The following is a 20,838-nucleotide window of genomic DNA, read 5'->3' as shown; positions in this document are numbered from 1 at the left end:
AAGTATGAACATTATGTCTTTTGTTGGTGGCCAAAAGTACAGAGACAGCGAAATATTCGCATATTGCGTCTTGACGTAGTCCATACGTCCTGACGCTACCCCAACGTCTGCATTTAAATCGAGTTATGCAAGTTAGAGGTAACTCTTACTATTTATGCTTGTAAATGAGTTATTCTGATCAACTCAGAAACCCGAATACCGACCTTAACCCGATCATAACCCGGATATTGGCTGCATGTAAACGTAGTCAGTGAGTAGAACTGCCTTCAGCTCATCAAGACCAGCACCATGACCAGTCTCTATCTCTCTCTAGCCCCCTTCAGACAGGCCATGAAAAACGGAAATGTTCGGGACTCTGTCCGTAAGACCTTTGTGTCTGAATACAAACATCCGGATAACATTTTCCGTAATTAAACCGGACGATGCCCCTAGTAACAGGACCGGACTTGTCACGGACAAGGTGGCTGCTTCAGACTGGTGAGGTCGAGTTCCGGACAGGGAGGGGGGAGGAGGGGACCGGGGGTCGCTGTGGGCACCTAGATAGCTCGCTCCTATTGCATGCAGCGAACCATGGCAGCTCGCCTCCTACGGTACCGTCTCCTAGACGCGCGATGGAGTGCTTCACACAGCTTCCGTGATTCCTTTATTAGCCATTGAGCTTCATCATCCTGGTCTCTCATGCGTCTTCGTGTGCGCAGAATTATGTTTAACATAAGTTCGATCAGTGAGAGGAATGCTATCTCTTCGTCGGCCATGTTTGACTGAATAGCTTTGTTTGGGTAAATGACGCATGTACGCCCGCCGCACTATGTTTACGTAATATCCGGGTACAGCCTTCCCACCCCCTCCCCCCCAGACATCTGGAACTTTTCCCTGCTGTGTGAAGGCAGCCGAAAGGACAAGTTCAGGTAGAAAAGTGGTGTGTCTGAAAACACAGTTCTGGTTAAAAACCGGACTGAATTGTCCACACATATTCCAGAATGTCTATCTGGAAAGGGTTTCTGTTGCATACACAAAATCAAGCCATGACGGTTGGATGGCATTGATAAATTATGATGTAAAAGCCATTTAACCAGATTTTCTACATATGTCTCTCTTTATCCTGATCCTGCCACCATTAAACTTTGAACGTGTCCTTAAATAAGACAGTAAAGGTAAAGTTCCATTAGTTATCATCACACGCTAGTGAAATTACATCTCCACATTTGGCCCATCTCTGTGCAGAGCAGTGAGCTGCAGCAGTGGTTGTTTAGTGGTTTACTCCCCTTAAAGGCATTAGGTTCCAATTATAAAGTCTAGGTGTGACCTGACTGGGATATGAACCCTGATCTCCCAGTCCCAGGGTGGACACTCATCCACTAGGCCGCTGAGAAAGTATAAAAATTTACTAAGGCCTGAATTCACACAGGCTTTGGTCGTCCACACAACAAAGTCACAGAACTCAGACTTTGTGACAAATATCTGTGTTTGAAATTGTTTGAAGTACTTGTGGGTCTGTTTTAACTCCACTATCCCGTCTGTTAAGGTGAAACAGAATGTGTCATCCTCACAGGCCTGCAGAAGGTTGTGGTTGTCATGTGTGTACGGGCACTTGATTTCCACGCAGCCTTTTCCACAGCACTCACAGTAGACGAGGGCATCCGGGATGGCACTTAGTACAGGGAAGGAGGGGTTAATGATGAAACCACACTTCTCCACTTTCAGACCTCTGTGCAGCGTCGTCGTCTGTGAGGTGTAGTAGAGTCTTGCAGTTTGCTCATTCACTTTCCCCCATTTGATTGGCTCCGGCTCATTGTCTGACAGCGGACGTGACATTTTGTTTGGGTAGCACATCTTCACTGTGGATAATGCAGGTGTGGCAGTGGAGGTGGACAAAACAGCATGAATGTTTGACGCTGTGATTCTTCCCGCTCTTGCTGTGTGCCAAAACTCACATTTATGTTGGTCCCTGGTTTTCTCTTCCAGCGCCTCTGCCTCTGCTTCTGACACAGTGACATAGCGTTTCCGTTGCTCGCACTGCTGCAGAAGGACAGAAAGTTCACAATCCCTTAGGTATGCATCATGGAAACATAGAAGGGATTTGGGCAGGACGAGAGGGTTGACAGGGTCTGCGTACAAGTGACAGAATCCCTCCATCACAGAGCAGAGAACAGCTTTGTTCTTGAATGAGTCATGAGCATGTCAAAGATTTTAGCTATAGCTTATTTTGTTTCTTTCTGACCTTAAAGAAAAAGTCATGCACGTGTATCTGTTACAAGTTCACTGTTGCCACAAAACAGCTCTGTAGTCCGTGGTTTTTTTAACTAACATAAATGGTTATGGGTGAAAGTGGCTGTACACCTTCCAAAATTAAAGATATAATGTGCCATTTACATAGAAAACATTTAATGCTGATTCCCAAAAAGGTAGTTACCTTCTTAACTGAAGTGTAAGACTCCAAAACAAAGTCTTTAATTAGCAAACTTGATATGTGAATAATTTTTTTTTTTGCTTCTTCAACACCAATTCATGATTAAGATTAATACCAGAATTATTCTTTACCTTCTTAAGGTTCCATTTTTTATTCACCTTTTCAAGTGAAGTTATTGCTTCCTAAGCTAAATAATGTGCAAATTACATATTCAACTAAACATTACTAGAAAAAGCAACAATCTCCTTCCTAACAGAAGTATAACACGAGCTAAATCTGTAGCTTTCAAACTAAATATGTAAACAAATGCTTCCTAACTGAGTATTTGTGTTGTTTACCGTGTTTTCAGCTTGTAAATAAAAAAATCTAAATTCCAAGCCAGTTAAAAAGCTTTTAAATTAATTTCTAAAATAAGTACCTAACTGAATATTCACCTTATAAAACAAAGTGTTTAGAGACAAACAAAAAATATTTAGCTTCCACATTAAACAATCACCTCTTATTTTTAGCAATGACATCACACAGAAAAAACAGATTTTTATTAGAAACCTTCATCTACAGATTTGTTGAGAGTAATTATAACATCTACATGAGAAAAAGGTTGACTTACCTTCGTGCGCACAACAGTCTTCAGTCCGACTCTGCACATTTCAAGGTCCTGCACCCACCCATCGGTAAACTGGACTTGGGCTTGTTGCAGCGATCTGACATTACTAAACACTTCATGGGTGTGTGCACTCCCACTTAGCACCATATAGTTACATATATATATATATATATATATATATATATATATATATATATATATATATATATATATATATATATATATATATATATATATATATATATATATATATATATATATATATATATATATATATGCGTGTGTGTGTGTGTGTGTGTGTGTGTGTGAGTAAAGTTGGGCAACACGCTAACGTCTTTGCTCCAGTCTTTGTGTTTGTGGGGATCTAGCCTGTTTAATCCTTTGATCTTCTCCTCGTACCTTTCTCTAGATTTTGCGTCGAGCCTGTCTTTGTACAGACCGGGAGCAGTCTCCTTTGTTTTATACATCCTTGTGAATTAAGAGAGGTTAAATTCCTTTGCTAGTTTACACCGCAGAAGGACTGTTTGGAGATGTAGACACTGAGCCCAACAGAGAAAAACTGTGTCTTCCGGGTTTTTAAATCTCCCTCCGTCCTCAATTCCTACAATGCACCGCGCGTAAGTCACGTGGTTTGTCAATCTCAATAGAGAAACCTTACACATACAAGCGCGTGTACACACACAGGTGCTCACATGGTGCTCTCATAAGTATGAACTTGGGCACGTTCAACACACGTCTTAAGGCTGTGGTTGGCACTTAATGCACTGTGATTTATTATCCTCATCAGGCTGATGCAGTGATAGCTTGCTCCTGTTGAATTGTTGTGTGCAGTGGCGGTTCTACATGGAATTACTCCCCGGGCGAGGCCCCCTTTGAGCGCCCCCCCCCCCAACCGCCCCCCACCACCACCACACCACCCCACCTGCACGAACACACGTTTTCTACAAACAGGCATGTTTTATTAGAACGACTATTGAACATTCATTTTTCTAAGTTGCACATATTTACATTAATTACTATGAAGTTGTCAGAATGTAAAGCAATATACATTATACACTGTATCAAAATATATAGAATCAAATATACAAAAACAACTAAACTAACTAAATATTAAGAATATATGCACATAATATATAATAAATATTCTAAAAAGCAAAAATATTTAACACATAACAAACTAAAGATAATCACTACAGCACTGCACTTAGAACAGAAAACACAAACTAAAATTAAAACCTATCCTTGATGCAAAGTCATCAATAATGTCATCATATGAAATCTGCTCCCCTACTGAGTGATTGATACTAATCAGAGCCAGGTGAGTGAGCCGCCCCTGAAACATAGTTGACCTCAGGTATGACTTGATCAAGTTTTGAAAAGCTCCTCTCAGCTTGAGCCACAGTGACTGGCAGAGCAGTCCAAAAGTTGGGGTAGATCTCCAATAGATCTTTATCATGATCCATAATAGTTTAGAATTGCCTCTGAAATTGTAATTTAAACTGACATAAAAAAACTGTAGACTACCAAAAATGCCAACTTTTACAGAACAAATCATGTAAAAAATAATCAGTGCAGCCATCTGCAATAAATAAACAGGATAGTTAGTGGTGACTGGGGTGTTTTCTTCTGCTTGTAGAATTGTTTTATTTATTGTTATGTGAACATGATCAACATGTGTTTGTTGTTGTTCAGGCAGGCCACAGGCTGCAGCGAGCATTTAACAAATCCTAGTTTGAATCAGTTAAAAACGATTCAAGGAATTTTTTCGAACCATTTGAATATTCGTTTCAATATTTCAGCCCTATTAGCTCTGTTAGCAATTAGTTGACCAAATTTAACCGTTAAAATCCCAGTTAACTGGTTCAAAAAATTGAAAACATGCATCATGAGAGCGAACATACCTTTATCTTTCTCCTCTTTTTTCTTTTTTTTTTTCCTGAATCGGGCACCTGGTGGTTTTAGCCTTTTTATGTTCATCTCTTCTGTTTGGCTCTTGACTCAATAAGTTTCCTTTAGTCAGGACTAAACAATTTGACCTTGATGGGGGGGTGAACACAAAATCGTTTTGTTTTTCCTTTTTTTATTTGGCCATTTCACACAATTCAGAAACACCTGAAAGAATGATAGGCCTGTGTTTATGATATTATGAATGAAATATGGAAGAACATCAAGATGTGATCGACTTTAACCATGTTGATACAGTTGATTCAGCCCCTAGCTCATTTCATTTGGACCCACCCAGAGGTGAATTCCCCCGCCGCACCCCTCCCCTTCCTGTTCTCCATACACACACACACACGGTGCACGGAGCGCCTGCAGCTGCAGGGGGCGCCAACTTGCTGTTTCCAATCCAGACACTGTCATATGACAGATAATAGAAAACCTCGGTGCGGCGCAGGTTTCTTTTTTCTTTTTTTTTTACTCAGCGCTTGTGCGCCCCTTTTGTGTCATGAAAAAATGCCGCCCCGGGCAACTGCCCTGTCTGCCCGTGCCTAAAACCGCTACTGGTTGTGTGTCCCTTTTCTGCAGGTCTAGAATCAGACACCTGTTCATCATTGACTGATTATCTTTGTCTCATCATACTGTGACGAAATGTAAGTAATACATCTCTCTTTTATTTATTTTTTTTGCAAAGCATGTCCCCTGCCCTGCAGAGCTCCGTGCAATAGGAAAATGAGCGCTGACCAGAACTAACCAATAGCGTTAGACTACTGCTTACTTGCTTCAAATTTAAGGAATACCTCGTCTGATGCAGAGTTGATGACGTTTTCACGGACAAGTAAGTCTCTACAATATAAATATATAAGAACACAGCATGACATGAGAATAATACTCCTAAAACAACGTGTTTTAGCTCTGTTTGTCGGCTATAGAAGCACATTTATAAACAGAAACGTGAAGCTGTGATCTTAAACAGAGCAACAGATTTTTTTTGTGTGATATGAGATACCCCATGGGAGGGGTGAGTGTTGTGTTACCATGTTTGCGTTCAAACCCTAGCTTGTTTTGCTACAACAACTTTAATAGACTTCAGTATCACAAGATAAGGTGTTCCCACCCAGCCTGAGTCCAAAAAAACATCTGCATTAAATTTAGCCAATTTTCCAAGTTTTACCCTCCCACTGTCGTCATGGGTGGCCCCGCCAGGAAAGTTGACCATTGAGCAGGGTTGATGGTTTATCCTTTGAGGTCCACATGGCAGGGGTGAGGATGTTAGCTAGCTTATCCCTCTGCAGACACACTGCACTTCCAGACAAACATTAACATTTTAAAAACTGGTTTAGACCTGTTACAAAGCATCTGAATACAGGTATTCATAAACTAATTCAACACACGTGCATAAACATTATGAAAGCGTATTTGGTTAAAGATTTTATATAAAACAGGGTAAGGGAGTAAAGTGTCCTTTATAGCTGTGTTATGTCACTGTAAACAGCATCTGTTACAATTAATAGTAAAATGTATAATCTGCTGTCATTAATGAAATTTTTTCTTTATAATAACTTGTCATGAACCTAAGGTATGTATGATAGATTTTTTTACTGTGCATATTATTGTCACCTCTTCTTATATCTTAATTATTTCATATGGATATGGAACCTCTTTCCCTCTCAAAACAAGAGCAATACTTTTTTGAACTATGCAAAATGAAACATGCACAACAGTGCATACATGACTGTATACACTCTCAGTGCACCCTCAGTGAGCTTCAGATAGCCAGGAGAACAAACAGCCATAGTGTCACGGTCTGCCCTGCTCACTATTCATTTCACTTAATACACTGCAGTTGTCCCAGTTCTGTGTTAACAGGTGAGCGTGTCAGAGAGCCAGTTGTTCCTGATCTCTCTGATCAGAGGGCCAGGGGTACTTAAGGAGCGGTGTGACACAACTCCAGTGTCGGATGATACTGCATCTTGGGTAAACACTAGCCAGTCGCAGTCTCGTTTGATGTTCAGTTTTAATCTTGTCTGCCCGATCCAGTCAGCCCCGATCTACCGAGTCCTGAAGGTTCCTGTTCATCTGTTCTCAGGAATTACCCACCGCCGCCTGGAGTTGTTGTTCCAACATCACGTCGCTCACCGTCCCCCTGGTTTCCACACTCTCCGCCACCGTCCTGTCCGCATCCCAGCCTGCCTAACCACCAGCCTCCGGACCTGCATCATAACCTGCCTCACTGTCTGCCTCGCAACCTGTTTCCTCATCCCATCCTGGATCCTCATTCTCTGCTGCTTGTCTGTCCCCACTTGGCCCCAACGGCCCAGCCCTGCCTCACCAAGACCGATCATCTCCAGTAAGAATAGCTCTCCAAACTGTTCCAGTTCAGGTTCTCTGGTTCCAGGGTTTCGTGATTTTAACACCAGTTTGCTTTCCCGTTCTAGATCACGGTCCCTCCTGTTCCCGTTTGGAGCAGCGTTTTCAGTTACACACCGTTCTTAGTAAATATTATTTGTTATTTACTTACCATCGTTTCCGTCTGTGATTCTTTCATGTCATGTCATGTCATGTCATGTAAAACTTATTCCCAACATGACACATAGTGGAACGCTACTGTTCATATACCCACAAAAGAAATAAACAGCTGCTTGACAATGTTTTAATATTAAATATTATTTATTATTAAATATTGAAATATTAAAGCAAATAAAGGCTGCAATTCTCTTGGTGTTGTGTAGTTCCAGCCAGGTGTGCACATTCCTGTTAGTGTAACTTGTACCACCTAGAAATGGTAAACATAAATGTCCAAATGTACTGCACAAATGACAAATTTATAAAAGGATGAGCGTTCACAGAATCTACATGCAGGATGACTTGTAACATCCTAGGTGTGTTCTTGCTGTGTCGTATCTCTAATTTCACACTGTAGTTCTTTTTTAAAACACAAAGCAGTTTTGTTTACCTTTTTTTCCCGCTACGTTTCATTTGCGGCTGCAAACTTCCTCAGGCTGACGCTGATGGTGGCGTCACTTCCTTCTCCGTTTATCCTCGGGCAGCAGAGGACGTTGCTGGTCCTTAGCAGTCTCAAGTTCAGAGCGGGACAGAATGGGACTCAGCTTAGTAATGTTCCTGAGATGGAAGAAGGAAGAGCGAACAAGAGAACTGACATGAGAATCCAGGGTGAGAGCTGGGTCAAAGGTCACACCAAGATTCCTGACGAGAGTTTGGTGTGAGAATCAAGCTGACCAAGGCATTCTTTGATTATAGGAACCAGCTTGTCTGGGGCGCAGATGAGGATCTCAGTCTTATCTTCACTCAGCTGTAGAAAGTTGCCAGCCATCTAGGTTTTAATAGAGTCTAACCCCCAAATTCCACTACCTCCGCTCCGACACGAACGCCGGAGCAAAATCGGTCCCATTGTAGTCAATCAGAGCAATTCCACTGCTGCAGCCGTGCTCCGGCAGTGCGGCGCCGTGCGCCGCCCTCTGTTCCGGCGTCCGGCAAAAATAGAATCGATCCTATTTTCGCCGGACGCCGGAGCACCTCCGCAGTCAATGGACAGAAATCACCATCGCCCAACAGGAAAAGGAGCAAGCACAACTTCCGTTTTTCACAATAAATCGATAAACAAAAGGCGTTTATTGTTTCATATGCACAGGTTTAACAACTTTTAACAACTATCAATGGCGGCTGAACTTTAAATGCACAAAAGTAAGCCATAAATACAGTTTCCACTATCAAAGTAGTCACACTTTGTTGATCCAAACACTGCTGATCTCTCAACACAAATGATGGGCAGATTAAACAGTTCATTTCGATGCTTCTCCCACACAACGGGTGTTTGGATCTAACTTCCGCGTTTATTGCTCGGATTGTATCGCAAGATCTTGAAAATCCCGCGCATGCTTGTTTGCTCACCTCAGGTCTCCGCACCGGAGCGGAGCCGTTGTAGAGCGCATACCAGTAAAAATTGAGTTCGGAAGCAAGTGGCTGCGGAAGGCGGGGGCGGACCGCAGCGGAGCGGAGCGGAGGTAGTGGAATTTGGGGGTAAGCAGGTGTGTAGCAGCTGCAGCTTAGACATCTCATGGGGCTTAAAGGAGATGTACAGGTGGATGTCATCTTCATAAAAATGGTGGGATATTCCTTTAAAGGAGCTTAGGATGTGCTGAAGAGGAACCAGATAGAGGATGAAGAATAGAGGCCCCAGCACAGAACCTTGTTGGACACCACTGGTGAGGAATGTGGTGGAGGACCTAAACATGGAGACAGCCACAGAGGAAGAATGCTCAGACAGACATGAGGAGACCCACTCCAGAGCAGATGCTGATGGGCCTACCCAAGTCTCTCAGCCTCTCCAGTAGCAGGTGATGGTCAACAGTGTCAAAGGCTGCAGTCAGGTCCAGCAAGACCAGAACAGAACAGTCCCCTGCATCACTGTGAGTCAGAAAGTCATTAGAGACCCTAAGAAGAGCTGTTTCAGTGGAATGAACCCTATGGAAAACTGACTAGAAACCATCATATATGTTATGCTCATCAAGAGCAGCTGTGAGTTGTTTAGCCACAACCTTTTCCAAGATCTTGGAGATGAAAAGTGCATCTCTTCCTCGTTATGAAATAGCAAGGAGGGTGGCATGGTGAGACACTCACTCATGCTAATCAGAGAACCAGGGTTACGCCTGTAACCTGACGTTTTCTTTCATAACATTAATTTTGTGTCTCACTGTGGGAAAATACTGACTCCTGGATCTTAGCCAGAACCAAATCTAGGGATTAAGAATTCAAATAACATAATGTGCTCATAGCTCAGACAGGTGGGAGCTATAATGAGCACCGAGTGTGCTATTGTAGGTGTTGTAACATCCAGCTATTAGAAACAAGCAAATGTTTGAGGGGAAGTCCAGCTTGCCGCAGCACATATTTCTTGAATAGACACTGCTCTGAACAGGCCCCATGAGGAGGCAAGTCCTCCAGTAGAATGGGCACAATGGTCCTCAGTAGGTCGAACCCTTCTGGAGTCATAGGCTAAGGAAATTTCTCCTACAATTCAGTGGGAAACCCCTTACTTGCAGAGCTCTCCGGCAGGCACGCAAGGATGTTGCGTGTCTCCGCACTGACGCAGACGGAGAAGCATGAATCAGGCTTAAGGCTACGTTCACGCTGCAGGTCTTAAAAATCCATTCAGATTTTTTGAGTAAATTTAATTTTTTGTGTGGTTGTTCACATTATAACTGAAATACAACAGCAAACACTCTCCTGCGTTAACGTTAAAAGTGATCAGCATGTACAGAAGAGAACAAGAACTCACACACTAGGAGCTCTGTGGAGTCTGAACTGAGAGGTGGAGCTGTGATCCCAAGAGCTTCACTGACAGACTTCATCCACAATCCCAGGATCACACCTGTCAAGTCTCCTGTTTTGAGCTGGAAACTATTTTCAAAACTAAACTATTTTACTCCTTATTGCCACAGTCGTCCCATATTAGTATTTTCCCTCACTTAAGCCGCTTTCACATCTGGGTCAGCATGGACGCGTTCAGAACCAAATGTTTTGTTCACATATGGCTCACATGTGTGTATTTCGTTCTGAGGAGACTTCTTTTTTCAGACTACTTTCCTCGGAGGTCCGGCTGGTGCCGAGCAGACACTATGGACTGATTGGCAGCTGAAACTCACACCTACCGCCTCCTATTGGGGAGTTGGATCAAACACCGGGGGGTTTCCGCATGTGCGATTACTTTTCATCCTGGTTGCTGTTTAGCCCACATGAAGCACTGAGCTGTCTCCCTCTCCGCAGCAGAGGAGGACAGCAGTGTGTGTGTGTTGCAGCGGTTATAACAACATGTCTGCAGCGGACGACACTACAGCGCTGAAGCAGGAAGGATTAGAGGAGAGCAGATTATTAGAGAAGTGCAGTGTGTGTTGGTGCAGCGGTTTGATAAGGAATTATTGTTTAGCATAGGCGGACACCGCAGACTTCTTCCGCGCGTCTTTACCGCCGCCCACATGCTCGGGGATTTCCGCCCCGACCATAGCAAAACATCAAAAACCGGAACCAGAAAAACTTTTAGCGCTGAAGTCACCGTCAAAATTAAATGTTAACCCTAACGTTTACTGTTGAAGCCATTACAACATGTTTGAGGTAATTTGGCCACTCCGGCTCTCTGTAGTGGTTTCCCAATTACACGAGGGAGGGAGGGGTAAACAGAACACCGTTGGTAACCACGGTGAACAGGCTTGATGAAAAATGAATGAATATCCCCAAATAATTAAAAACCATGAAGTCAAATGCAAAGTTTAGGGCAGAACATTGACCCAGAGGTTTTCTGATTGAGCAGATTTGCCACTCCAGTCACTGAAGGATCGTCGGCTAACAGTGCCAACACCACGCTCAGGACAATCCATAAACAGAAACAAAAGAACATTTTGGAAATGGTGAGATGTTTAATTTAGGACATGTTTTCAGACTTGTAGACCCTCATGCATGCACTCATAGACACAAACACATACACACACACACACATACACACACACGCGCGAGCACACGCGCACGCACACACACACACACACGCATGAACATGTAAATGCACCAACCAACAATCCCCATCCCCATCTCTGAACTCAGAATGAAGATTATTTCTGTAATTAATTTATAATGTTTTTAAGAGAATAATAATTTGGCACATCAGCATTTTCATCATTAACCCTTTGATGCATAATGGTCACTACAGTGGACAGGTACTCAAAATTGTTATTTATTTGTTTTTGCTATTAAGCACAGCTGTTGAAGACTTTATTGCATTTGAGCCCCTCCATTTGAGCTTCAGCAAGTCAAGCCAACATATTTCATGCTCAGAATGCACGCTGTCCACTGAGGTGGATATGTAATAAATTATTTGTAAATTATAAAATTTTACAAAAAATATTTGTTGAAATTTGTTTCATTCACACCTAAAGACGAATGAAAAAAATTGTTAAAAAATCATGGTTGAAGATTTCATAATTCATGCATCAAAGGGTTAAGGGCATTGTGAGATACTGACACTAAATTTCTACCACATGTCAATATAAACTCAAGTATTTAATTCCCACAAAGACATCTAAACACTTAAGTCCATAAATTGAGTTATAAGTAATAAAGTGAAAAGACACATGGAAAAGGTAGATAACAAGGTGCAAAATGACATAGAAAGCCAGGAGATTACCTGAAATCTGTCAGTATTGAGAAAGAAACATTGTCCGCTGTCAGTACTAATTGATATCAGTAATCCATTTCCAGAATGCTGCAGATGTGAGTTATCTAGCCGATCGAGGAACCTACAGAATGGTGTGCGGAAATAGCCGTGGCCCCTAAGCCTAACAACAATGTGAGAATCTGTTCAGATTTAACTCATCTAAATGAAGATGTCTGCATGGAGAGACACATACTACCTGCGGTCGACAAAACCCTGGCCAAGCTGGCAGGAGCGACAGTCTTAACAAAGCTCGATGCTAGCAGGTTTTTGCCAGGTACCCCTACATCCTCAGTCAGGTTCATTGACCACATTTATTACTCCTTTTGTGAGATACTGTTGCAAAAGACTGCCATTTGGGATATTGCCAGCACCGGAACATTTCCAGAAGCAGCTGACCCGGATCTTGACAGGTCTCGAAGGTACAGTCTGCCATGCTGATGATATTTTGGTCTTCGGGTCCACTTGAGAACAGCACAACCAACGACTACATCGTGTGTTGGAGAGGCTACTGCAGGAAGGGCTCACGCTGAACAACAATAAGTACCAGTTTGCAGTGGAGAGAGAAACGTTCCTGGGACACATTGTGACAGCCAATGGCATCAAACAGATCCAGGAAAAATCAGAGCAATAACTGACATACCTACGCCTAAAAATGTTGCTGATGTGAAACGCTTTGTGGGCATGGTTAATTACATGGGCAAGTTTTCCCCCTCACATTGCAGAACTCACACAGAGAGCTGCTCAAAGCGGATACCACTTGGGAGTGGGGAACAGCACAGCAGTGGGCCTTTGATTAACTTCGTTCACCCACAGTACTTGCCCAGTACTGCCTGGATAAAGAGACAAAATTTGCAGATGCTTCATCCTCAGACTGAGAGGAGTTCTATCTTAAAGGCAGAAGTCAGGTGACTGGTGTCCCACAGCTTTTATTTCATGCAGCATGGCGAATACAGAGTGCAGATATGCATAAATCAAACAACAGAGGAGACACAGCCGGATGCAAAGCTTGCACAGATCAGACAAGCGCAGTGTAGCGTCATGAATGTCCTGTTTTTGACCTAAAGGTCATGATCTCCTGCGTCTGCTCGAGCAGAGGCATAAAGTCTCTGACAGGCTAATCTACATGAGACAGTGGCCAAGGTCTTTCGTGCACTCTGCTCATCTGAACGGCTTCACCTCTGTTACAGCTCAAGTCAAAGATGAAGAACTCTTTTGATAAACACATAATCAACAATTTTGTTATTACCAATAATAATGTGAGCCCAATGTTCAATCAATCTGTGAAATGACAATGTTATTACTTGATATTATAATCCTGTGATCAGTAGTGTCGCGAGCGTGTCCTATTTGTTGGTTCCGTTAGAACCTAAGACTACGCTGCTTTCTCAGGGTTCGTGGGGCGTCGGTGAGTTTTATTGTATTAGACCCTGGTTTGGACTCCCTAATTAGAATCAGTGTCCTATTTTAAGATGCGAATGATATGCCGTACTCGTTATTTTGTGATAGCACACTTTCCTTTTGATTTCTCCTGTTATTTAATGGTTTTAAATACTGAGGCGAAAGTTCAGCTGAGGGCAAGTCATGCTGACAATTCTTTGGGTAATATTAGGATTAATTTGCGCCTCTGTCAGCTTTGTGGGCGGTGGTAACTAGAAAATGATTCTTGTTAGTTGATCAGGCTAACATAGATTTATCAATTAATCTAATTAATCCAACCTTCCCACGCTGGCAAAGACTTTTTCACACTTGCAAACAGAGCCTATTTTAACCTACTAATGTTTTGGCTTATCAATCCTTAAGATATCTCGTTACTCACGGGAGAGGAGAAGACTAGCTTCTTCACCTAAGGTATCTTTTTCTTAATCTGTCACAAACTGTAAAGCAAGTCCTGAAAATTCAGGAACCTGTAATTACAATATGCTTACCGCTCCTATTGTTTTAGGTCGGGGCTCCCACTCAAACCTTTAAAAAGGACCTTTAAGAATCAGGAATGTGAATTATTTTTCAAAAAGTTTATTACAAGATTAAAAAAATACAAAAAACAGGTAGATATAAGGCTGATCACTTCCCCCAAGGAGAAATGCTAATCCTAATAATTAACTAAGAATAATCAGTTGACTTGTGCCAACTCTAACCCCCAAATTCCACTACCTCCGCTCCGGTCCGCCCCCGCCTTCCGCAGCCGCTCGCTTCCGAACTCAATTTTTCTTGGTACCTGCTCTACAACGACTCTGCTCCGGTGCGGAGACCTGAGGGGGGCAAACAAGCATGCGCAGGATTTTCGAGATCTTGCGATACAGTCCGAGCAATAAACGCGGAAGTTAGATCCAAACACCCGTTGTGTGGGAGAAGCATCGGCATGAACTGTTTAATCTGCCCATCATTTGTGTTGAGAGATCAGCAGTGTTTGAATCAACAAAGTGTGACTACTTTGATAGTAGAAACTGTATTTATGGCTTACTTTTGTGCATTTAAACTTCAGCCGCCATTGATAGTTGTTAAAAGTTGTTAAACCTGTGCATATGAAACAAAAAACGCCTTTTGTTCATCGATTTATTGTGATAAACGGAATTTGTGCTTGCTCCTTTTCCTGTTGGGCAGTTGTGATTTCTGTCCATTTACTGCGGAGGTGCTCCGGCGTCCTGCGAAAATAGGATCGATTCTATTTTTGCCGGACGCCGGAACAGAGGGCGGCGCACGGCGCCGCACTGCCGGAGCACGACCGCAGTAGTGGAATTGCTCTGATTGACTACACTATATATATATATATATGTATATATATATATATATATATATATATATATATATATATATATATAGCCATGCCCTGATGTGGGGGCTGGGGGGGTGCGTCGACATGGTCGGGACATAGAAGGGGGTGCGCGGCTAAATAAGTTTGGGAACCACTGAATTAGAGTATACTAATAAAAGAAGCCTGCAGTTAACATGGTACAAGTGTCTCCTGTCTGAGTGCTATGATAAGTATATAGAGAAGCACGGAATAGTTTTTATTGAAATATCAAGAACAGTGGCCATGCTTGCAACCCTCCAAACTACCTCAACATGCATTTTGTGCACAATGTGCAATTCTGATGACAGGCCACCAGCTGCAAGTAATGTATAAATTAGCCCCGGTGATTTGTGCATTAGTTTTAAGCCAATTTATTACAGAATTCTTGAAAACAGAAACACATATTGCAATATACAAAATAAATACCGTAAATCGTCTAATATTAGCCTGCATTCAATTAACGGCCGGGTATCATATCCTGCGCGTTGGGGGGGGGGCTGTGCCAGAGCATCGGTACTAACACCCGCCGTAAAACAGACATTTAACCAAATTGTGACCTTTTCCCTCTTGCAATTTACCATTCCCCTCACCCCCATCCTAACCTTAACCAGCTTGCGCATGCAAAGCTCTGATTGTTGACGCGCTCCACACATCTGCGTCCTGAGCACGGCCACAGTAACATTATCAAATCAGGTGTCGCCACCTCAAAAACAAATTTAACACGCGATCGTTCATGTCGGCTCATTTCCGTTAATGTTTTCTGTCTTTTATTTGCGCCTGATGCGTTTCGCTGCTGTGGAGCAGGGCGCATCACCTTCTGCTCCGGTGACGCACCGATCACTGATGCGGCCGCCAAGCAGCGAGCACTCCGCTGTTTTTGCGGTCAGTAGGTCTTTTAGAACTGCAGTTCAAAGGTAACTCATAAGGTGAATATATATGAAGCCAGGTAGCAGTTTTTCTTTAGGATTGAGAGGAGATGCTGGAAGATAATTAACAGGCAGGACAGAAAAATAGTCAAATAAAAACAAGTTAGTTATTGTGCCTGGTGGTTGCAACAAACAGACACCATTGAAGGTAATCAGAAGTGAGGAACAGAAAATGAAATAATTATTTTAATGTTTAGAACTCTGAAAGGCTGCAGGCGCATCAGTGAGTTTGTGGCCGCTGCGCAGGGGGAGGGGGGAGAGGGCAGAAGCAGAAACTACTGTTGTTAAAAGAAATGTGTTTAACTTTGAAAATGTGGGCGCAATTTTAATTGTCAAAAACTCCAGGGAACCATTAGTTCATTTTGCTCAAATAGAAATAGAGGCCTGCCTCTAATTCTGGTCCTCCTTCCAATAAAGGCCTGGAGCTTGATGAGCTTGAGTCAAATACAGGCCCGGGCCTGTATTAGAGGACTTACGGTAAGTGCCAATAAATACATATTAAACATTTTTATTCATTTTTATTAATCCTATTATCCTATTATCCTATTATCTATAATCCCACTAGCCAAATTAAGAACTATGAACAAGTGTGTGTGTGTGTGTGTGTGTGTGTGTGTGTGTGTGTGTGTGTGTGTGTGTGTGTGTGTGTGTGTGTGTGTGTGTGTGTGTGTGTGTGTGTGTGTGTGTGTGTTTTGCAGAATGTCTATGCCATGTGGAGGGCTGCAAACATTTAAAGATATTGACCAGTACAGATGCTGTCCCTAAAATTCAGACATGCTTTTCATCAAGCGAGTAATTTAAGACCAATTCGTGCATAAACTGTGTTTTCCACATTCATTGTAGAGCAGTGTAGATAGTGTAGATATCCTTTATTGTCATTAAATGATTGTCCATTCAACAAAATTTCCTAGTGCTTCATATTAGGTGTCCACTAAAAATGCTAAAAAAAAATAGCTAAAACAAGTACAATATGCACCATGCCATAAAAACAAAGACAGTACAAAATACAATAAATAGTATCAATGTAGTTGATTTTTCTGTCCATTCAGGGTTCTAACAGCCCAGGGAAAGAAACTGTTCCTCAGTCTGTCGGTCCTGCAGCTGAGGGATCTGAACCTTTTCCCAGAGGGCAGCATGGCAACAAGGTAGAGGTTTGGGTGGTTAATGTCCCTGGAGATGGTCCTTGCTCTCGTGAGACACCTCTGCAAGGCGATGGTGTCCAAGGAGGGGAGGGTGCATCCAATCACCTTTTCTGCTGCTCTGATGACCTTCTGGTATCTGTTTTTGTCAGCTACTTTGCACCCCGCGTACCACACAGGGATAGCGTAAGTCATCACGCTCTCAATGATTGCTCGGTAGAAAGACACCAGGAGGTTGGTCTGCAGCCTATTCCACTTCAGGATCCTCAGGAAGTGTAGCCACTGTTGTGCTTTTTTGACCAAGGCAGTGGCATTGATTGTCCATGACAGATCCTCAGAGATGTAAATCCCGAGAAACTTAAAGGAGGGAACTCTCTCCACCTCAGCTCCTTTAATGCAGAGAGGGCGGGGGGCATCCTTACTCCTTCGGAAGTCAATAACCATCTCCTTGGTCTTCTTGATGTTAAAAGAGAGGTTGTGATCATCACACCATTCTGATAAATGGCGAACCTCATCTCTGTATGCTGTGTCGTCGTTGTTATGGATGAGTCCTACAAGAGTGGTGTCATCTGCAAACTTTATGATCTTATTAGAGCTATGAATAGGAATGCAGTCATGGGTGTAAATGGCCTGTATTTGATATAGAGCCTTCTAGAGTCCTAGAACCCCCCAAGGCGCTTTACAACACAATCAGTCATTCACCCATTCACACACACATTCACACACTGGTGGGGATGAGCTACAATGTAGCCACAGCTGCCCTGGGGCGCACTGACAGAGGCGAGGCTGCCGAGCACTGGCGCCACCAGTCCCTCCGACCACCACCAGCAGGCAACGTGGGTTAAGTGTCTTGCCCAAGGACACAACGACAGCGACAGACTGAGTGGGACTCGAACCAGCAACCTTCCGATTACGGGGCGAGCACTTAACTCCTGTGCCACCGTCGCCGCCGGTGTAGATGGTGAACAGCAAGGGGATTAGCACACAGCCCTGAGGGGAACCAGGGAACCAGTGCTGAGCATCAGAGTGGATGACTACCTGTCACCAAACCTGACAGCCTGTGAGCGATTGGTTAGGAAATCTTTGATCCAGCCACAGGTGGTAGGGGGGAGGTTCCGATTGATCAACTTGGCTACAAGAATGTTCGAGATTATGGTATTCAAAGCAGAGCTAAAATCAGTAAAAAGCATTCTAACGGAGGTGCCGGGGTTCTCCAGATGTTGCAAAGAGGAGTGGAGAGCATTAGATATGGCATCCTCAGTGGACCTGTTTGCTGTATATGCTGTCAAACTGTTTTTGCACCAGCTTCTCAAAGCACTTGGTCACCACCAGTGTGAGTGCTATCAGTCTGTAATCATTGAGACTGTTGATTGTAGTAGACTTGGGGAGTGGAGCTTTTGTTGTTGATTTCAGATAATATGGAACCGTAGCTTCAGACAAGGAGCGATTGAATAATGTGGAAAATACCACGAACAGCTGTTCTGCGCAATTCTTCAGCACCTTGCCAGGAATACCATCTGGACCAGCCGCTTTCCTCTGATGAACAGCCCTGAACACGGTGCTAACCTGTTGTTCTTGAAGTGCGTAAGCACTGCGGTAAGCTTCCTAAAATCCACGACCATCTCCACAGTCTTAAGGGTGTTAAGTTCAAGATTTTATAATAGCTTTATAATAACACCAGTTGTGTGTGTTGATCCACAAACCTCATCCTCTATGTTTTCCAGCTGAAGCTTTCCTGTCGCTGCGGTGTAGTTGTACTGACGCATCAGGAATGTCCTCTCGTAACCAGGACTCCGTCATGACCAGAACGCAGCAGTCCCGAGCGGGTGAATGAGCTGTGAGTAGTAAATCCAATTTGTCGATTTTGTTGACAATAGAGCGTGCGTCGGTCAGGAAAATGCTTGGGATCGGTGGTTTGAATGGCTGCCTCTTTAGTCTGGCTTGCAGGCCAGACCGGCAGCCCCGCTTTTGTTTGCATTCCTTCCATCTCCTACGACACTTAACCAAGCCAACAACAATCCACGGAGCGTCCAGTGGCCTCGCTATATTCGGAGGGATGTTGTGGGAACTTTGATACTCCTTTGTAGTGGGCATCTGGCAATTGTATCCAATGCTGTATACCCTCGGTTGTGCATGAGTTTCGCTCCGCAATAGTCCATAATAAAACATAGAAAGATGACACAAAACATGGTAGAACGCCTAAGTGATGAGCTCAGAGCTGCTGCGTCTGTGCGCGCCGATATCTTGCCAGCTAGAAGTCCTGTAGAACATACCTTGCCATTATCTGCTACAGACCATGCGAGACCACTGTTCAAGAAGATGTTTCCAGACAGTAAAACAGCCAAACAAGATGGCTGTTGTTTTTAAATATATATGACTAATCAATTTCCAGCCAGTGAAGGGGGAAATTATAGCGTGGAAAGCAATGGAGTCGCAAAAGTCTGTGAAAAAACGCTGCACAAATGACTGTTGTGATCAACAGTGTCAAAACCTGCAGAAAGATCCAACAGTACTAAGGCTGTGAATTCCCCACTGTCTGCAATCCAAAGGGTTCAAAAGAAGGCGACTGGGCTTCTTTGGTTTAGCATGTTACTCGTTGTTTGCAGCCATCAAGATGTCACTGGGAAATATAAGCAAAACCTTGGTGCAGAAATGGTTGTGAGCCTTTGAAAATGTTGTTGTTGGCGTTCTTGAAGATTTTGTTCGTATATCCCACTTTCTTCTAAGGTTCATTAGCTGTGTCAAAAAACCTGTCAATAAAAGATCTGAGCCCGTCACAAAGCGCCATTTTGATGAAGTTCAATACTTACCAGAAACATGTCTGACATTACAAACAGGCTTTCACTTTGTACTCTTTCAGTGGAGGTTGTATAAAGCGGATCATGGTGCGGCGTTTCTCCATACTGCCACAAAGGTTTAATACACCAACTCTCTAATCTCTGCAGAAGTATCAGTTAGATTGATGAAAACATTAAAGTGTTCCTTCAACCTCCTGACAAAAACCTTGTTTGAAGTTAGAAGCTCTCAATACCTACTGTTAGCCACTTGGACATCTACTCTAAACATGGATTAACATTTCTAGAAAGATCTTACCTTTAGTCTTGGTGTGGTGTCGTCCCATCAGGGAAGCCCGCTTGTCTCTATAATGACAGTGCTGCCTCTGCACCCAGTAAACCTGGAAATAACAACAATAACAATCATTAGTTTTGGTGATTTTATTTGTTCTTTTTTGTTTTGTTTTTATTATTATTATTATTATTATTATAACCACATCTTATTTTTTTAGAACCATCATGATGCCACCTCGCAGCTGCACATTGACAGTCCTTCAGATTTCTGAGTAGATGTTATCTTTGTGAAAGTGAGATGATGAAAAAGAAAAGTAAACTGCATCTGTATGTTTGATTATATTGTGGAAAAAGGGAAATCCTTAGCAGGTGGAGAGTCTTTGTGGAGAGCAGTAGGTTCCCTCTTCATTACTTCAAAGAGTGCTCACTTGCTCTCTCTTTTACAGTGCCATTGTCCTAGGTTAAAAGCAACCATAACACTCCCATCTGACCCACACCTCTGTCCTGTGCACATGTACACACACTCTCTCTCTCTCTCTCTCTCTCTCTCTCTCTCTCTCTCTCTCTCTCTCTCTCTCTCTCTCCTCTCTCTCACACACACACACACACACACACACACATACATACATACACACTTTCTTTCATGGGCCGCTGGTTGCAGCTTTGATCTGATAAGAGGCTGGTCCTTGTGAAGGTAGATGTGGTGATTCAAACAATAGATCACAGTCTCT

At 43.1% G+C, this 20,838-nt stretch overlaps 1 protein-coding gene across 1 annotated transcript; it reads right to left on the bottom strand.

The window, feature by feature from the left end:
- Nucleotides 1–1,275: 1,275 nt before the first annotated feature.
- LOC129154755 (uncharacterized) lies at nucleotides 1,276–2,136 on the bottom strand. The gene is made up of 2 exons (XM_054734931.2): nucleotides 1,935–2,136; nucleotides 1,276–1,838 (listed from the first exon to the last, which is right to left on the bottom strand). The coding sequence occupies exons 1-2, from the start codon at nucleotides 2,134–2,136 to the stop codon at nucleotides 1,276–1,278; spliced, it is 765 nt and encodes a 254-aa protein (XP_054590906.1).
- Nucleotides 2,137–20,838: the final 18,702 nt, after the last annotated feature.

The sequence above is a fragment of the Nothobranchius furzeri genome, chromosome 5 (genome assembly GCF_043380555.1).
Source record: "Nothobranchius furzeri strain GRZ-AD chromosome 5, NfurGRZ-RIMD1, whole genome shotgun sequence".
NCBI lineage: Eukaryota > Metazoa > Chordata > Actinopteri > Cyprinodontiformes > Nothobranchiidae > Nothobranchius > Nothobranchius furzeri.
The sequence above is the reverse complement of the archived record's forward strand: the minus strand, read 5'-3'. Positions and strand labels throughout refer to the sequence as shown.

Coding starts and splice junctions, on each gene's coding strand:
- LOC129154755 (XM_054734931.2), bottom strand. CDS start 2,136: ATGGAGGGATTCTGTCACTTGTACGCAGACCCTGTCAACCCTCTCGTC. Junction 1,839..1,934: donor AACCAGGGACCAACATAAAT/GTGAGTTTTGGC, acceptor CATTATCCACAG/TGAAGATGTGCTACCCAAAC.